This window comes from Lepidochelys olivacea, assembly GCF_965140295.1.
Source record: "Lepidochelys olivacea isolate rLepOli2 genome assembly, chromosome: 3".
NCBI classification, from domain to species: Eukaryota; Metazoa; Chordata; order Testudines; family Cheloniidae; genus Lepidochelys; species Lepidochelys olivacea.
The window spans coordinates 33696529-33717013 of record NC_140413.1 but is presented as its reverse complement, the minus strand read 5'-3'; the positions used below and the strand labels follow the sequence as shown (position 1 = coordinate 33717013).

General features: G+C 43.9%; 1 protein-coding gene across 2 annotated transcripts in view; it reads left to right on the top strand.

Annotated features, from left to right (window-relative positions):
* The window catches only part of RNF144A (ring finger protein 144A), a 98057-nt gene that overhangs the window by 56853 nt on the left and 20719 nt on the right, over positions 1-20485 (top strand). For both annotated transcript variants that reach the window (XM_084622098.1, XM_084622099.1), the window contains exon 2: positions 2485-2630. In XM_084622098.1, coding sequence (XP_084478224.1) covers positions 2485-2630 — 146 coding nt within the window. The remainder of the gene's footprint in view (positions 1-2484; positions 2631-20485) is intronic.

Sequence of the window (20485 nt, the reverse complement as noted above, 5' to 3'; positions counted from 1 at the left end):
ACAGAGTAAGATAGATCCATGTACCTCCTGGCTGGTTAAAGCCAGTGTAGAAGAGTTGTGGCCATTTTTGGAGCAGTCAGTGCTTCCCTGAGGGAAGACAAAGTACTGGCATGTCTTGGAAAAAATAATGTAGATGCTTGCTCAAGCAACCATTTTCTAATGTAGATAATCTCTCCAGTTCCATCAACCTTTTATGGAGCTCTCATTTTTTGGAAGGTTAACTAACTTCCTTGATATGGTGAAGCACTCCCAGCAGTATCTGGAGTCCTCAGGTCTTTGAGCTGAGGCACTTTTGTTGAGTGCATACTCTGAGCAGGTATGTTTTCTTTCTGGGTAGTAATAGGCAACTGTTCGTCTGACCTAAGCTCTGTGTCATGTGTGTTTCCACAAGGTCCTATTTTGTCCAACCTGCATTCAGGGGAAATTAGTGAGGCAGTGTGGTCAGTATCCTGATGACACCTAGCTTTACATTCCAGTCTCATCTAAGTGAGTGCAAAGTGACCGTACCCAGTATCTAATGAAGACTCGGGCATGGGTGAGGCCTAGCCCATTCTGATTCTCTCTCTAAAATCACTCTAAAATTAAACCAGTGAAGTGGTCAGCCTGCCGCTGGTACTAGGAACAAAAATATAAGCAAATATTGGTTCTTGCAATGCAGTGCAACTTTAGGAGTGGGTATAGTGAATACTGAGGAATTCACAAAAGTGATTCCTACAAAGAGAGAGGTTCTCTGCCTGTCTATTCTGCAGGCATCCCTGTGCCTTAGCCTCTGCTCTACTGTAACGTTGACCAGATGCTCTTAATTGAAGCAACACCCAACTGCAAATGGTTTATCTTCCTGTCTCTTTGGATAGATCATGATTTGCATCATATTCGGTTCTAATAATGCAATGTAGAGGCAGCACACATATCCTGAGAGGGGAGAACCTTGCTTTTCTTTTTAAATAAGCAACCCCTTCAGAGAGGGGTCGGAGTAAGACAGATGGTTTACCTCAGCCAGGAGAACAGGTGACCGGAACTTGGTGCCTTTTGAAGCATGAATTAGAGAGGAAAAATGAGTGTGTCCGGGGCAGTACTATTGCAAAAAAATAATGCTCATGTGCATTGGATAGCCCTCATTTCGTTAATTTTTCAACCATTCCAGTTTCGCTTTGTGGATCCAGGCCTGCAACTGAACAGCCTAAGCAGCACATCACAGCTACACACACAAGTTTTGTGGAGTTTGCAGTTAATTACTACATTACAGTTACTACTTTAAAATCCTGTGACTTAACAATGGCTGAACTGAAATATTGTTTGTTTGCCTCTGATCGTTTCTGCAATGAGCAAAGCCTTTTCCAAAGTGAGAATATTAACACTTTATGGAATTTTCAGTGCTGGAGAGTGACAGTGCTTTAACCAGAAAATAGATAAAGCTATGAAAACTTATCCTGTGCTGCCTCACCACTGTGCCTGAACACTGGCCTGGAAGATCTCCTCCAAGGACACGAAGAGGGTTATTTAGTTCTTGGTCTTTCAAGGTAGTTGATAGAGGTGCCTGTGAAAAGCAATTATTTGTGGGGTTTTTTTGATTAACTGCCCACTGAGAATTGGACAGCGCCCACACATTCATTTCATACTTGCCACCAGAGCTAACTACTCCAGATTTTTGGTCACTACCCAAATGGATCAAAATTAAATGAATGACCTACAAGTGAACTTTTATGATTGCGCTATAAACTCATGCAATTAATTGAAATTCTGGCACTGTTGCACTGTGGTGCTATGCTTGTTCACTCACGTAAGGCCAGAGCTGAATCCCTTTGAAGCTTGTGGAAAGATTCCCAGGGCCAGGTTTAAAATTTAAGTATGTAGGCACCTAAAGATATAGTTAGGCACCTAGTGAGATTGCGTCAAACAAGTTAGGCACCTAACTCCCACTGACTTGAATGGGGCTTAGGCACTAACTTTCTTAGGTGCCCTTGTAAATCCCATTAGGCACTTAAATGCCTTTGTAAATCTGGTCCCCAGTGACTTCAATGAGCTTTGTATTAGGCCCTTACATGGGATGGAGGATCAAATGATGATATACCTTGTGGAAGAAAGATGAGGGCAGGATTGTGGGCCAGAAGGGGGGTTGTTGGAGTTTAGTGCGTAACTTCCAGCAAAGAGAAATCTGCAACTAATGGGATGTTTCTTTGCCTACTGTCCCCACGATCACTTTGCTTGTATGTTACATCCCTTTTCCGCACTTGTCACCTATCCTTTGTCTATCTAGATCCTGTGTTCTCTCAGGTGTGGGGCTGTATCTTTGAGATGCACATAATACAATACATTGTACACTACCTCAGTACACATAATAATAATAATTTCGTGTGTTTAATTTCCTAACAGTTAGTAGACAGCAGTGGATATGGAAAATAAGTCTTTGCGGTGCCCAGGAATGTAGTAAGGTTTGTGATGGAAATGTTTTATTTTTTCACTTTTGTTGTTGTTTTTTTTCAGACTGCTCTGCAATGACTACAGCCAGATACAGGCCTACCTGGGACTTGGTACTTGACCCTTTGGTGTCCTGTAAACTCTGTCTTGGGGAATATCCTGTGGAACAGATGACAACAATAGCGCAATGCCAATGCATCTTCTGTACTCTGGTTGGTTTGCTTTTTTATTACATGTGTGTATAAAAATATAGCCTTATTATATCTCAGGGTCAGGATGAGGCATTGTTTTTTATGTTGACTTCAGTAGAGTACAATTCACTCAAAAGTGTTGGAACTGCAGAAGGTCCCCAAAGCATTGGAAGTGCAACAGAGCCATAGCACCCCTACACTCTGGGTATGCACACAGGGGTCCTGTGCAACTCGCACGCCGTGAAAATCTCCCAGAGCCAGGCTCATGTATCCCATTGTGGAGGATGAATGTGGCTTACAGGGTGGTCAGTGGCAGGAGAAGAATTATCTGGTACGTCTGCAGTCGCACACAGGTTCAGTGGTCACAAATCCTTGTGGTAATAGGTATGTCAGGATTATACACCCTATTATAGCCAAGGAGCTGGAATTCTGTCTGTGGAAAGGATACAGAGCTGCTCCATGCCCTGTTTGTGATTGGGAGGGAAGGCATTCTGATTTCTCTTATCCATTTTTTTCAGGCTTTGTGTGACTTTTAAGATGAAAAATCAAGGAGTTACAGGTTATCTGTCAGACATGTTTGTTTTGTTTTTCTTAATTTGTGTGAGCAGCAGTTAGAGCCTTTGAACTGAGAATTAAGATCTGTGCTGCACTTTTTAAACTAGAGCTAGCAACTAATTTTACGCCCCACCTAAAAAGGGGTGGGGAGGGAGCAATTGGGATAATCAAGCAGTATTTCGCTGTGGATGTTTACCTCCTTGACCACTCTACTCAGACGTTATAAACTATCCTCTTTCCTTTTGTCTGTTGTTTGGAGCAGAGGCCAGGCACTCTTTTGTGATTGGAAATTACATCGCACGTTATGGGTACTTATGTCAACAAATAATGAATAACCCAAATTTTGTAACAGTTTTCTGTTGGCACTGCCTTATTGCGTGAGTACGTGCCTTGGATGAGAGAAGGGAAAGAGCGTAGTGACAGTTAAGTACAGGATATTGTACGTTTGTAGTTGTCGTGAGCATTTAAATGTGATACTTAGCAAGCACCATCATCAAAACACTGTACAGAAATCAACTGATGGATGCTCTCAGAGCTGCTGTGAAGCAGGTTAGTTGACATCCCCATTTTATAGATGGAGAAACTGAAGCAGAAGGGCTAAGGGAGCAGAGAGAGAAAGGGAAAGAACTTGGAGGTGTCTGTTGTTTAGCAGCAGTGTTTCAAACAAAGAAATCAGAGCACCCTATAACCAGCTGCACTGATTATTTTTTTACATCATTCAAAAAGCAACATACCATCAAAACACCCTGTTCATTAAAGTCACTTACTATTTATTATTACAGCATTCCTGTGCCAGTGTTGGCTCAAGGAGTGGAAACTAGTCTCTTCCATTCCTCTCATTTGCTGCTGCTGCTTCTACATGCTCTATTTTGTTAAGATCAACTGTTTCTGCTGCCCCTACTAAGGGTTCTTCTTAAGGTTACCCCTTGGATGCCCTTGTTTCCTCACAGTAGTTGGTTTCCATTTGATGACTTCATGTGAGTGTCTGTGGATTGGCATGTGGAGTGCATGCCCCAAACATGTCCAGCACTTCCTTGTGATTCTGCTGGAGATGAGCCACTTGTTGGTGATCCTTGGAGCTCTTCGTTGGTGATGAGGTCTTGCCAACCAATGCCTAGAATCTTTAATAGGCACTTATTTTCAAAGGCTTCCAGTTTTCTGTAGCTTTTGTAGTTGTATACTAGCACTGAGATTATGTTTGAGTTGAAAATTTTCAGTTTTGTTCTGGTGCTGTGAATCTTTTATTTCCATATGATGTTGAGTTTAGTGAATGCATTTTCTCTTCTCTATGTCACTTCCTTCTTCAAGTCCTTCTTAATATAATTCCATGATTTTGAATTGGGGGAAAAAAAATTGAATGTGAGGCCTGGGACAAATACTGTGCCCCTTCAGTTAAAAATAAGAATTGCTTCAATATGCCTTTGTGTAGGGAGTGATTGGTCAAGTATGCAGAAGGGTATGAAATAATTTCATGCAAAGCCAGTCTGTGTTGTCCATAGGATAGTTTTATATTCAGAGCTAAGTTTTGCACATCTTTATTCCTTAAATCAGCTGCTGGATATTTTAGTTTCATTTCACTGTAACTTCCAAATGGTAGCCCAGAGGAGAACTGCTGCACCAGGTATGGTTCCCTGACATTTTCCCTACTGTTGCTCACTTCTTCCATTCTTCCTGGTAGAATATCATTGTTGCTTTCTATTTCTAGATAAATCATTAGGAAGTGCTGATAAACTGTGCCCTAGTAACAGGTTAAGTAAACTTAACACAGAGACATTAACTTAGTGTCTCTAATTCAATCAGGTACATTAATCAGTTTTTAGAATTAGTATTTGTTTATCCTCAATAGTCTGCTCAACATGGCGAATTACACAAAAACCTAAACAGTCTTTCTGTCTTGGTACTTACAAGGCCCTCAGCGCAGTAGTGTTTGAGGAACTCAGAAAAATGAATGCATTTATTCTTGCAATCTCCCTGTGATACAGGGAAATATTATTATCCCCCTTATACTTTTGGGGTATTGAGACAGACTGACTTCCCCAGGAAGTCAGTGGCAGAGCTGGGAATTCTACCGAGAATTCATGAATGCCTTAAACACAAGGCCTCAGTCCCTGCCCCAAAGCATTTACAGTTTAACAAATTACACTGAAGACTGCAATTGATTTTACTAAGGGCCAAATCCTAAACCTATTGAAATCAGTGGAAAGGCTTCCAGTGACTTCATCAGTCTTTGGATTAGGCCCTAAATACACTGGATCAGCTAATCCATTGTACAACCTCTCCAGTATCAGTGAAAATACACCAGCAAAATGTTTAACTCAGTATGTGTTTAAGCTCTTGACAGACCAGTGCATGCAAAGTTTTTGTCCAAGTGGTATGATGGAAATACAGAATAAAAATGAAAAAAAATATCGCAGCACATTAGATAAAAAATGTGAATGGTACTTTTATGATGATTTTCTCTGTGTTAGTTCTAAAGTCACTTTCTAAACTAGTGTATATAGAGAAAGAGAGCAGGAATATTTTACTCTCAAAGCAATCTTTCAGTGCGGTACCATCAGAATGGATGCAGAACTTAGATCAATGTGCAGATTTGCACAGACAGAAATATTATAGTGTTGAGGAATCTTTGCCCCTTGTATGACCCCAGAAGTGCTGGTGTCAGAATCTCATGAAGGATTATCTCCTCCCAACGTTAACACAATAGCACAACATTGCTATTTGGAAAGATAAAATGCAGGTATTGTTTCCTTTTGCATACCGGCTGACTTGCCAATGAATTGAATGGAACAGATTATGCCTTATCAGCAGAGGAGTGGCAAAGACACTACAATTTCCCATCGTATTATATTTAGCCAATTGTAATTGTTTTTACAGTACTCCATTGTGGGTTTTATCAGTGTGATTGTTAATGCACATAGAATGACTGTGAGCTCTCTCTAAATTTTGTGTACACAGTGAAATCCATTGGGAATATTTCAACTGCTGTGTAGTGTACTACAGTTACAAAAATCTAAGGAACAGGGGAGGAAAATAAACTACCTGCTGTTAATATCCTTTTGAGTTTTGGTCACAGGAAAAGCTATTATCTTTGTCCTCGTGGAAGCCAAACTGCGTCTAAGCTATTATCATTTTTAAAGATAAATTGCATTTATGTTGGTATCCATATTCAAACTACAGATTTTTAAAGTCATTGTACTGTCTTTTTTTATTAATCACCTTCACCTGTGAAAGTTAGTGAACAGCAGACTGCTCATACAGTACTAAGTCTTCAATGCAATGTACAATCCTATTTTGGGATATGTGGTGGTTCAATTAATAGTCACCTATAGATGGAAAAATAAATCCATACATTTTCCTTTTAAAACTAGCACCTAAACACTGTTCTTATGAGTACCATAATCCTACTTTGTTTGGGATCATAGTGGATCAAGGGCCTCAAATTTTTGCTCTAAGAATATTCACATGCAAAACTTTTGTTTGGTTTGATTGTAGGCCAAAACCTTTCAGTCATTACTTAGTCCTTTGTCAAGCTTTGGCTTGACTGGATAACAGAATGGGTTGGCTAGCATGTTCTAAACTTCTGGACTGAAATATTGGCCCAGTTGAAGTAAAAGGCAGAACTCCCATAGACTTCAGTAGGGCCAGGATTCATCCGTAATGTAGTCAAGGCCAGTTGTAATTTTAGAACCTACCAACTGGTAAAGCTAACATCCCTGGCGGGGCCTAGGCTTCAACTCAACCAACTTAGCACATGCTAAAATACAATTGCCTTCTCTACGCTCGAGGTTTAGAATGTGCTAGCTAACGTGTTCTAAATAACACCTTTCATACTCCTCAAGACAAACCCTTGGGCAAAGCTCCCACTGGTTTTCCCATTGTTTAAAACTTTTCTGTTCTTCGACTGTGCCCATCATCACGAAATCTTGAGTGTTTTCCAGAGGAGCCAGAGGTGAAAGTAAGCCAATACCGTCAAGAGCCAGTACGCCAGACCGAACCGGACCGGCTTCCCCGGCCGTGATTTAAAGGGCCCAGCGCTCCTGCCACTGGAGTGGCAGGACCCCCGGGCCCTTTAAGCACCGTTGGAGTCCGGCTGCCAGAGCCAGGCTCAGGGGGAGATTTAAAGGGCCCGGTGCTCCTGCTACTGCAGGGAGCCCTGGGCCCTTCAAAGCGCCGCCAGAGTCCTGCCGCTGCTACGGGTAGCGGCGGCAGGGCTCCGGCAGGGATTTAAAGGGCCTGGGGCTCCAGGCTCCCCGCAGTGGCCGGAGCACCGGGCCCTTTAAATGCCCGCCTGAGCCCGGCTGCCAGAGCCCCGGGGCTCTGGCAGCTGGACTCCAGCAGGGATTTAAAGGGCCCGGAGCTCTGTGGCGGCCGGAGCCCCGGGCCCTTTAATTCACCCTTGAGTTCCGGGGCTGCCAGCTCCCTGGGGCCTTTAAACCGCCTCTTCTGGTTGAGGCCATGCCCCCACTCAGGACTCTGGCATACTGGTAAGTCCTTTAAGTTACTTTCACCCCTGAGAGGAGCCTTTTGTGACATAGAACCACAAGTCACAGATGTTAGTTTTCTTCCTTTATCTCCCCATGGGGCAGATGTGTGGGAAACTTTTTTTTAAATGAAATCCATCTTTTATACACTGTGCTATCTTTTTATAGCAGCAAGGACAAGGTCAAAGAAGCATGTGTGGCATTTGCAACAGAAAATGGTGAAGTTTGAGGTGGTGCTTAGACCCTGCAAGAGTTTGTTCCACTGCCTTGGACAACATCCCAGAAAGTTCTGCCTTCTGCACTGAGCTTCACCCTTGTGGACAGCTCCTTTGGCCCTGAGGAATGCAGATGTCGACCACAGCCCTTATCCTGCAGATCTCACTAATCTTTTAGGAATGTTAGACTCTCTCTTTCTTTGTTGATTTCTCAGTCGACTAGACAGAACCATATGAAACAGTCTTTCACTCTGCCCTACATGTGGATAGTCTTCACCAGCTATTACTGGGCCCCTTTTACCAAGAGTACAATCTGCCTCCCTTTTGGCTTTCCTGGTTCCACCAGCTGCCTGAGTAATTCAGGTCATTGCTTTATTTAGACCCTTTTTTGTTGTTGCAGTTTAAAGATACTTACCTTGTTAATGGTAGGGTCTCCCCTTCCTTCCTATACTAGCTTTCTTGATCTTCTGATAGCTGGCAGTGGTCACTTTCCTCTGCTGTCATGATTGGCTCAGAGCACTCAGAACTGCTTAGGTCTTGAGTTGGGAGACAGGCAAAAGAGAGAGACTTGAGTATCTTGTTCTCCCCCATTCCAAAGATACAGCTCTTCTCTTCTCCCCCCCCCCCCCCCCGGTGGGGATGCAGGGGGATGCAGACTGAACAAAAATAGTGTGGAAGTGAACAGGTAAGGTTGGCTTCCTTCCCAGTTAGGCACTGGTTTATCTCTGGTTGCTGGGGGAAACCTGCCTTCGGGAGACATCTCCCTGCTGTGAGTCAGCACTGTTCCAAAGCAGGGCTCTTCACCCACTGAAAGGAGTTATCCTGATCATTTTAAAGTGTGGGGTTTTAAAAAAGATTTTTCCCTTGTGAATATTCACAAGAATTAGTAACTTTTTAACAGGAATGTTGTTCCCCCATCCCCACCAGCTCTTGGCAAAATACCAGAACTTGCTTCTCACAGTCATTGGACCTTTTTTCAACAAACCTTTTGTTTGTATTAACTCAGAATTGCTCTTCACTATTCCATTGTGATGCATGGAGCCCTTTAACTAAACAAATACAAACACTCTTTAGGCAAGATGAATAAAGCAGACTTGTAGCAGTGGAGTTGTGTTTGTACAGTGTCTAGCACAACCAGTTCCTGATCCACGACGGGGGGCTCTGAGGTGCTACCACAATAATAATAATAATAATAACAACAATAATAATAATTAATAATGAAGTAGCCTAGTCCTAGAGGAATGAACTTGCAGCTGGGAATCGTGGACTCCTGACTTGCTGTCAGGTCTTCGTCCAGTCACCTGCCTCTTTGCTATCATATTGCAAAATGAGGTTAATACTTATCTTCATCATTTGGATGTCATGAAAACTAGTGGGTTGTTATCTGTGGGTTGGAGTATGTAAAGTGAAGGCCAGTCATTTCCTGCAGTTATACACTTCTCCAACACCTAGAGCATTCATCCTATTCTGTCACAAGAAATCTTTCTCAAACTGCTTCGTAAGAGAATATGCCTGTGTTGTGCAGGAGGTCAGGCTAGATGATCATAATGGTCCCTTCTGACCTTAATATCTATGAATCTATGAATATGTATTCTGTTTGCATAACGAGGGTTTTAGAATTCCTTCCTACATATGGGGTTCTTGAAAACAGACTAAAACATTTAGTTTAAAGATTAAATGTAGTTTATATGAATCAAAATAAAATTGTTAGCCTTCCTCTTGAACTATTATATATATTTTCTTCAACAAAAGCCTCAAACCCTTTTATTGACTATTGCTTTGGAAAGGTTGCAGTTTTCTTCCCTTTTTTATAATAGAAGTGCTGAAAAAGTAAATATAAGAGCCGCTAATGAATAGCTACAGTGGCTGTCATAAATGTTAAGGGAAGGGTAAACACCTTTAAAATCCCTCCTGGCCAGAGGAAAAACCCTTTCACCTGTAAAGGGTTAAGAAGCTAGGATAACCTCGCTGGCACCTGTCCAAAATGACCAATGAGGAGACAAGATACTTTCAAAGCTGGAGGGGGGGAGAAACAAAGGTTCTCTTGGTCTGTGTGAGGCTTTTGCCGAGAACAGAAAGGAATGCAGTCTTAGAACTTAGTAAGTAACCTAGCTAGATATGCGTTAAATTCTGTTTGTTTAAATGGCTGAGAAAATAAGCTGTGCTGAATGGAATGGATATTCCTGTTTTTGTGTCTTCTTGTAACTTAAGGTTTTGCCTAGAGGGATTCTCTATGTTTTGAATCTAATTACCCTGTAAGGTTTTTACCATCCTGATTTTACAGAGGTGATACTTTTACTTTTTCTTCTATTAAAATTCTTCTTTTAAGAACCTGATTGCTTTTTCATTGTTCTTAAGATCCAAGGGTTTGGGTCTGTGTTCACCTATGCAAACTGTTGAGGATTTTTATCAAGCCTTCCCCAGGAAAGGGGGTGTAGGGTTTGGGGAGGATTTTGGGGGGAAAGACTTTTCCACGCGGGCTCTTTCCCGGTTATATATCTGTTAGACGCTTGGTGGTGGCAGCAATAAAGTCCAAGGGAAAAAGGAAAATAGTTTGTACCTTGGGGAAGTTTTAACCTAAACTGGTAAAAATAAGTTTAGGGGGTTTTCATGCAGGTCCCCACATCTGTACCCTAGAGTTCAGAGTGGGGAAGGAACCTTGACAGTGGCCTTGGATTCTGGCTTGAAAATACTGTTGGTGGTGATTCACAGTACTGAGCAGTGTTGTTAATGAGTTTGTGGCAGTCTCATGTCATAATTCTGATTGACGACAATTTTCAGAAGAGGGCTAAAGCATGATTCACAGGGACCTAGAACCAGCCTGACCAAGTCTCCCAATATGTCAGGGAGACTTCAGTTTCCTGACTCCTGATTTAATAATGTTATCTCCCGCAGAAAAACTATACTATCCAGAACCATACATGTCATCCAGACATGCAAGTCAGTGAGAGAAACTGACGCATGTTCGTGCAACACACAAGTTTGTGGGTAATGTAGTTAACTTCTGCTCAGCTTCTGCTTTTGCCAGTGGGAGTGTGGGGCTTGCCGGCTAATGGCAGGGTGGGGGGATAGATCTGAAGTGTGGGAATGTGGTGGTGTGTGAGAGCCTAGGCAGCACGAGGTGAGTGAACTGGGACTGGTCAGTAAGTCAGGGATGGGGTCATTCTCCCCAAGGCCTTGGCTGTAGCAGGGAGAGAATGGGAGTTCAGGGAGGGGGAACAATCTGACTCACCCAGTGCAGCAGGGGTGGGGTTGAGTATTAGTTGCATGTGGCAGGGGGTTGGGAGGGGGTCATGCCCTGTTCCCCCCAGGCTTTTGGATGCAGCAGGAGAGGGACTGGGGAGGGAATGGGCCCATGCTCTTCTATTCTACTTCAAACACCCTGCTGAGAGCAAACATCTTTTTCCCCTTCCCTGGGTATAATTGCGGCCCTGCCTCCCCAAATGCCGCCTATGGCTGAGCTTATTATAGCCTTGAGAGGGGGAGAGGAGGCGAGTGGCAACTCTGCTCGCCTCGCTGTGTGTTCTTTGGAATACAAGGCACGGGGTGGGAGGAAACTGAGTGGAGTATCAGTGTGGAGGACAAGGGGCTGTCAGTGGCGATGTTAGTGGGACTTGCAATGGAGTTGTTGGTAGGATGGAGGGAGCAATGGGGTTAGCAATGCGGGGGGAAGGGCTGGGGATTAATTGGGGTTGGGAGCAGGGAGGCTTCCTGAAGTTAATTTGAAAATGTAGATAAATATGTCTGGAACTCGCATTTGGAAATGGGACCCAGCAGTGAGAGTGTGACAGCAGAGGGCCCACTTCACAGCTATTTGTTGCCAGAGCATGACCATAAAGGATAGGCACCCTGGTTCATAGTATTTTCTCTCCAATCATAACACAGTGTGACCAGAAAGAAACACATCACACAGCTGTTGTATGTTGTCTTTGTACAGATGGAGAAGGTGCCTAGATACCAAGGCCCAAAATGTTGGTGGAATCTGGCAAGGTAGGTTGTAATGCACCACTGACTCTGTGTGGACAGACTATCTGTAGTGACCCAATAATACATTATGGGGAATGCTGAAAAGCACTTTATTTAGAACTGATTTGGAGTATGTTCCAGAGTATTATCTATTTTCCATTATTACGGTCAGGACCTTGGCCTCACGGTACTGTGCACAGTGCAGACACCCAAGGAAATATGGTCTGTGTGCTCATCTTCTGAGAAAACAAGTGAGTTACAAGGGTGGAGGTGAGGGGTGAAAATCAAATATGTAGAATTTTTGTATACATAGATTCACTTACAACTTCTGTCCTGATAATTATAAGTACATACAATGACAAATATCCCCATCTACTCCTCCAGCCATTATAAACTGGCTGATTCTTACAAGCATTAAAATCAAGGTGAATCCTGAGGGTGTTAGTCTTACATATAGATCAGTTAGACGTTCCAAGCGCAGTGTTTCCCTTCCTCTTCTGGAGATATTTGACTGGAAACAGGCTCTTGTTTTTGAGCTTATTTAGTTCCTGCCTGTTGGTCCTAAACTGGCATGCTAGTGATTTCCACAGCAATCAGTTATAATGTCTCAAAGGATTTTTAGCTTCAGCTCTACTACATGTCTAATGCTGTAGAAGCAAACAGGGCTTCTCTTTGGAGAAATCTCTCTCTGCACAAGCCCATCCTTGACAATGGAGCAAGAAGGATTGTACATGACTTTGACAGCCATGGTTTTAGGGCCACCTCCCTCTGCTCAAACTAGGGCAGAAATCCCTTAATGCAGTAGAATGGCAGTTGTGCTGCCCAGGGTAATAGGTTGTAGCAAGGCACAGCACAGAGGAACACTGTTATTCTCTGGATAGCGCACACAGATATTCCCTGGGGGTGTTTGCTGCATCAGTGGGGAAAAAGAGCAGGCACATGACTAGGGTCCCACCCAATTCATGGTCCATTTTGTTCAATTTCACAGTCATGGGACTTTAAAAATAGTAAATTTCATGATTTCGGCTATTAAAATCTGAAATGTCATGGTGTTGTAATTGTAGGGGTCCTGACCCAAAAAGGAGTTGGGGGTGAGGGGGTTCAAGGTTATTGTAGGGGGGGTTGCAATGCTACTACCCTTACTTCTGCACTGCTGCTGGCGGCAGCGCTGCCTTCAGAGCTGGGCAGCTGGAGAGTGGCAGCTACGGCCAGAAGCCCAGCTCTGAAGACAGAGCCACTAGCAGCAGCAGCAGTGCAGAAGTAAGGCTAGCATGGCATGGTATTGCCACCTTTACTTCTGCACGGCTGCCTGCAGAACTGGGTGCCCGGCCAGCAGCTGCCACTCTCCAGCCACCCAGCTCTGAAGGCAGCACAGAAGGGTGGCAATACCGTGACCCCACTGCAACTCCCTTTTGGGTCAGGACCCCCAATCTGAGAAATGCTGGTGTCCACCGTGAAATCTGTATGGTATATAGTAAAAGCACACAAAAAAACAGATTTCACAGTGGGAGACCAGATTTCTTGGTCCGTGATGCTTTTTTCTTGGCTGTGAATTTGGTAGGGCCCTACACGTGACTAGTGGGGTCTATGACTATTTGGATCTGCTGGCTAAAAACCCCTGGATAATGGAAGAGCTTGGGAAGTTCTTACTAGTACAGTCCATGGACTATATTGATAGCTCTGCCCCTGTACTGGGTTTTTTTAAATCGGTGAATTTGAACAACTGGAGACCTGGTGGCCACTTCACTTCCCTTGGTTCCACTAGTTGTGGGGTAGTGTTAAGTTATGGCCAAGGTTTCATACAAGTCCTGCTGGCTAAAGCTGCTCAGCGGATGCACTGAATCAATGTGTCCCAAAGAGCTGTGACCACATCTGCTCCCTGGTTGGTGCCACCCACTTTTTGTACCATTTTGTGTCTTTGAAGCTGGAATTGTGCGCACCTATCTCCACTGGAGCTCCTCCTCCAAGCAGACCACTCAGTACTGAGGGACCTGTAGTGCTGGTTTATGGCAGCCAGCATAACTTGTCCACTCATTTGAGTATCGTGGCTCCATTGTCACCCAGGAGGGAGGTTGCCTTGCTGACATGAAACATGGAATCAGCAAGACTATGGGTTTATGCATGCTCTTTGATGGTGTCCTCTGTGGTTTCAGTGCCACATATTAACTCAGACTAAGATGCGTACCTGTCAAACAGCAGTGGCTTCTGTCCTTTTATATTGCTCTGAAATCGGGGCCTCCACAGAGACACAGTGCTGGATGCTTTCAATGTGAAACAGCAATGATGTATTGAAGGCAAATGGTGGTGTCATCACGTCACAAATGAGGATGTCAGGCACTGGATCATCTCGCCTCCAGTGTCTTCCCAAGTGACTCTGTGTCAGCTCAGGTGGCTTTGCCATCTGCACCATATGCTGGAGTCCATACCATCCCACCAGCTTTGTGCTGGATCCAACAAAAGATGGATGGAGAAGCACGCAGACAGCCGCATGCACACTGGAGGGGTGTCATGGCTTCCAACCTCATCCCCTTTAGCCTTAATACAGAGTTTTGTTTCAAAGAACAGGTCTATAAAAATGACTATTTTCAAAAAGGATAACTGGAATAAAGATCTGTCTAGTGCACATCTGTCACCATGGTATCTAGGTGATCTATGGGAATGGATGCAGTAATATATTGCTTGACTTGTTAATAGACATGGTCAATCACTGCTGTTTTAAGGAGGAATCCCTCCCACAGTCACTTCAGTTGCCTTGTACAAATCTCTCCATGATTAAATGTGCATAGATGTTGTGTAGTAAATTGCTTGTCAGCCAAGTAGGATTAGTGTGGTGCTAAGAAGAAATGTAACAAGATTTGTAGATGCCACAGAGCATCTTGCACTCTGGAGAAGCAGTGATGGGGGAAGGGTGTATACTGGAGCTTCTCGCGGTTATTAAGCACCTTCTCTTCCAGTGATTACAGAGCAGCGATCATGCTGGTAGCTTTGCTGCTAGCCCTTTTACACAGTAAAGCCACACAGACTATTAGATGGGAAAGAAGCTTAAAAACAGCAAAGTTACCTTTTTGTATTTTGCTTTTGGAATACATTGCATACCGTGTCCCAGCTCTGCTGTATAGTCAAAAGCCAGACACTGGGAGGTTACCTGGCTTGCTAAAGCTATGGGTAAAACTGTCTACCAGTTTAACCATTTCATCTGCTAAGCTGGCTGCGAAATTGAAATTGTCAGTCTGATATGATGATTAGTGTTACCTAGGATATCGAACTATGTGCAGCAGCAAGGGCATAAATACAGCATTGCTGAGTCTTCCTTAGAAAGGAATTTCTTCTCCCCAAATTATTTTTCTCTTATTTTATGTGTGAGGATATGCAACAAAAATAAACAGAATGGTAGTGTTTTAAAGCAGAAGGTGATCTTTCATAGCAAAACCACACAACTTTGTAAAATGTAACTACTGCAAAAAATAAGATAACATTGTGCATCTGTTACTTCCATCTCTATCTGTCTAACCCCATCACTGTAGCACTTGAGCAGCTGTCTAGTATCCTTTCACCAGAAGAGCTACACGTGACTCAGAATGTAGATTGGGAGCTATAACAAACCAAATGTAAACTGCTCTGAGATGCAGGACATCACAAATTTCATTCTTTTACAGAATTTAAGGCCAAAAGGGACTATTATGGTTATCTAGTTTGACCTCCTTCATAACATAGAACTTTAAATGTCAACTAGTAATTCCTGCATCTAGCCCAACAAGCTCTGGTTGAATTAGATATAAATATATATATTTAGAAAGATATCCAGTCTTGCTTTAAAGACTCCAGATAATAGAGAATTTGCAATTAGTTTGAGTGATTAATCACCCTTACTTAAAACATTTCTCAGTGTCTTGTCTGAACTTTCCTTCCTGTTTCTGCTTTGGTTCTTCTTACTTTGCCCATGTTAGTATAGGCTCACTAATTTCCATAGGCCCTGATTCAGGAAAGCAGTTAAGCATCTCTGTAACTTTAGGTATATGTGTGATGGCATTCACTCACAGCAGGTGGTTCCTCCTTGAGGCTGCTGTGGGGATCAGCTCTTGCTTTATCTGGTGCTCTCTTCCATCAGTTACTTGAGCTGTGACCCATCTCTTTCTTCACAACTGAGGCCTCCCTCTTTGTGACTCAGCCCTCCAGCCAGGTCACTATATATAGTTATCCCTTTCTGGGGTAACCAGTTTGGTTACTGTCTCCAGTGAGCCTGTGCCACTTCCCAGTGGCTGGTAGGGGAACCCAGACCCATCCTCTACACTGGGTTCCAGCCCAGCAGGGACCCTATAAAAAGCAGCCCAGGTCTGCAAAGTCCTGTTCCTTACTGGTGTTTTCCTGGGCTTCTTCAGCTTCCTCAGACTCCCTTTCTTCAACAACTCTCTGCGGTTGACCATTCTTTCAGAACTAGACTCCCAGGGCTTATTCTCCCTCGTGGGCTTTCTCCTTCCCTCTTCTCTGCTCCCAGATTCTCTCCCTGCAGCCTCTTTCTGCTGCAATCTTCCTGGCTGTATAATCCAGCCTACTCCTGCCCATCTGGGCTTTTGTTCAGTTAGGCCTGGCTTTTCATCCGGGTGCAGCCAGGTTCCCTAACTGGCCTCTCAGGCCCACGCTGACCCCTTCAGGGCCTGTGTGGGTATATACACGCCATCACATATATATTTAAAATTGTGGAAATTAAATTATTTACTTGATATCAATATTAAGGGCTACTGTGCCTGTATTTCTCCCTTGTGGTCCAGCCATGGCACCCATTCTAGGCTCTGGGCTCTTCAGCCATCACCTCTCTTGGTCAGAGACATGTGACTGATGTTTTTCCAGGCTGCATAGTTCTCTGGCCAGATTGTGAGTTCCCCAGCAAGTCAGACTGCTTAAACAGGTCTGCTTTGCTTTCTCCTCAGAGGTTATAAACAGTGTAATTACCCGCAGTTATAAGGTTACAGTTTTTCTTAAGCAAACACATTTATTCGTATGCTGAATGCATTACCGAGAAAACATATTAAAACAATAAAAGAACCTATACACATGGTCATTCATTTACCCCAGAGATCACCCCACTTCAATAAGGCTCTGGTAGGAGTCAGTCTTTCAAAACTCACACAGGGGCTATTTCTATGGTAATTTCTTTGTGTACATTGTACTGTATCATGCTAATCTAAATCTGAAGGTACATAACCGTCCAAACTGACCTAAGAATGCAGTGATTCTTTTGTCCCAACTATTTGGGGGTTACCAGGCCATGTCTGACAGTTGATGTTGCACTTCACTGGAGGCCAATGTGAAGCACCTTTGAAGGGCATTCATTCTGTTAATATGATGAAATCTGCTTTTAAGTAACATTAGGACAAGTTGGTTTGCACGTTGGTTTGCAAATGTGCAGCCCTTGAGGATAAAACTGCCCCTCCCCCCGCCATTCTGAAAAGCCCCTCAGTTTATCCCCAGAATCGGGGTGGGCTAGTAGACACCGGGCAGTGATGAGAGCAGTTCCCCCAGCAGCTGTGAAAACAGAGGAGACAGCTCCCTCCCCATCCTGCAACCATGTGTATGGCTGAACTAAGGGAGCTTCTTCAAGAAACAATGCTCCTAACAGCAGACAGGCTCCTCTTAAAACAAGAAATCAAAGGATAGCAGCATTCCTACAAAATCCATTATATGCAAATTCCTGGACCATTGCATGAAACAAGAATTCTTCCAGACAGCAGCCTGGAGGAAAGGGAAAGAGTGGTGTGTAAGGAAATTTGTTAGACCAGGGAAGGGGAAAACAGATGTGTGGGGATGATGACGGTCACCTCGGGTTTTTTTGAGGATTCGACAGCTATCATAGTTTGTACTAATGGGTCTTCACATGACTCCACAGCCCAGTTTGGGAAGAACAGCCTTCACTGAACTGGCCACAGAGCCATTTGCCTAGTTGTATTGATCGCTTAGTTGTTTCCATGCCTGGCACTGTGCTTCCAGCTGCTCCAGGTAATCCTTCTCAAAGTCACGGATACCCAGTCTTATGGTTTGGTGCCATGCAGTACCATCAATCGCCAGTTGCTCAAAGAAATGTTTGTTTTGCACAGATTTTGTTTGAGTGCCTTTGAAGTGTTTCATCTGCCTTCTGCACTTACGATTGCTGGAGTTTAATACAGAATGTAAGTACGCAGCTGCTCTGCTTCTTCCCCATGACCCCTGCCCTGCTCCACCCCAGCCCCACCCCTTCCTGCTGCTGAGGAGTGCAGCAGGGCAGGGACTGCACTCACCAGTGGCAGGAAGTACAGCGACCCGGCCCCAGCTGCGCCACCAGTGAGTGCTGGGGAGCGGTTCCCCCCTGTCCCCCAAGCCAGCCCCCCTCCCTCCCCACGGAGGCCTGGGGCGAGCCCCTGTCCCGTTCTTCCCCCACCACCCCAGTGCAGGGCCCCAGAATAGCTAGGAGCAGCCCTGGGGAGTTGGTTCAAGAGGATCTGTACAAGAATCTTGCGGGCCACAGAAAGCAAAGAGATACTGCAGTAGTTATCATAGTCGCTCTTCAAGATTTTTATGAATGGTGACAATGTTGGAATCTTTCATCTTGAAGCCAGATATGTGAGAAAAATTCAAAGAACCTGTGAATGAGATTTCCTCCACTTTGGAAAACCTAGGTTGGAATGGGATTGGGACCGGAGGATTTATTATTTGTCATTACTTGAACAGTCTTCAGTGCCTCGGCTCGTATGGGTGAATCGGCCAGTTGTGTGGGGAGAAGGGAGGGGAGGACAGAAGGGAATGGAAAAGGCAGGGAAAATGGTAGTGGTGTGCACATGTGTCGGGGAATGTGGAAGTCAGGATCTGGGGGAAACTGGCCAGTACACTCTGGCTGCTTTACTCTCCCTTGCTGAGAAACAAAGGTATCTTGAGTTATGAAGAACTTCTCTGAGCAGGACTTCCATCCCCTCAGATACTGCTCAACTGAGACTAAAGAATTAATGTTTGTATAATCAGTTCACAGTTGCCAAGTTTAATGCAGCTGCAATGATATTTTGTTTAAATTTTGTTTGTTTATTTACAAGTTTTAAGTATTGTTAGTAAGGACACATGACCAAGTTAATTCAGTGGAAATTGTTTTTTTTAGATACAAATGATTCTTCTTAGTCTCGTTACAAGGAAAATAAAAATGCTGCTTAACATGTTGGTATTCACAAGAGCCTGTATATAGCAGGCAGATGCCTTTGCCACTTTCTCTCACCCATTCCAGCCACTAGGCAACTAATCTCAATTCCCCTTCCCTCCTAGGAGATTTGTTACACAGCACTGATCGTTTTACAGGTCATTTTCAGTGATTGCCACTCAAATAGCAATTCATGGATGGGGTTGTTTTTTTTAATCACTTTGCCCCTTTGTTATTCTAGGAATAATCTTACAAAAGGTTTAACAGGAGGAAAATCCTACAGTAATTTTACTGGGATGGTTTAAAAGGGATAGCATCAAGGTTAGTTACTGAGCTCTGGATTGTGAACTGGGCACATAATCTGTTTTGTATTTCATTCTCTGGGTGGACATGGTGATCTGCTGATGCAATGTGGAATTTCTAACAGTGCTACCAGTTTTGGTTTTCTAATGCTGGCGCCACTTCATGCATTCACTTCCAGGCAGTGTGGGGAGGAGAGATCCACCCAAGAGGAGGGAGCTTACACTGCTGCTGCTTCAGCCCCAGGAGCCTCTGTTATATGGAAAAGGGAATTTTGAACAGCCAGAAAGAGCCTCGCCTGAAATAAAACCCTTACGGGACAGGACCTGGGACAGATTCTGCCTGACACTTACTGGCTTCAAGGCAGAAGCTGGGTTCCTAAGCAGATGTAGCAGGAGAAGCACATTTTGGCTTGGTTGGTATTAAGAGTATGTGAAGCTCAATGATAAGTTAGTGGATAGAGAAGGCCCTGAGTATTGGGCAAGGCAGGGATGAGCTTCTCCCTTCCCTAGAAGATGTTAGAAAAGGGGAACATATGTTTGACTGGCTTTGGCAAAGGTCCCAAACAGGGTGGTGAAGAGAATTGCCAAATTAATCATTAATGATGGTAAAGCGCACTGAGCTCAAAAACTGTTCTTTTAAGTGTTAAGCGTTGTCATTAAATATATATGCTGTTTCATCTGAATCCACACTCTCCATTTACAGATGGGGGGGGGGGGTGAGAAGAGCCGACAATGGCACCCTTGTAGGACTGATACCCCTGCCACTGGTGGTGCTGAGATCCACAGTCCAGGGCCCTGGTCTCACAGATTTCAGCTGTCGTGGTAGTTGCCAGCCATACTCCCAGCAGCCCCAGCTGAGCAGGAGACTGTAGATCAGAAATATTCCAGGAGCCAAGCATTTCCTGCAGTGAATCCCTGTCTTCGTTGCTTTTGTTCTGACAAAGGCAAGGAGATGGGCCTTAATATACTTTCTGCAAAGATGCAGAGTTACTGTTTCCACAGCAACGGTAACTTTTAAAAGTATCAGCTATTCAGTTTCTTTCTATTTTTCTTCAAGAAGCTGAGATATTGTTTCTCTTGAAAAAAAAAAAAACGCACCTCATAATGGGGAATCTGACAAAATAATTTGTTGGGATATAAAGAGCTATATTGCCACCAATGGAGTAACTCACTGCAGTAGTTGAAAGTATGATGTTGGGAG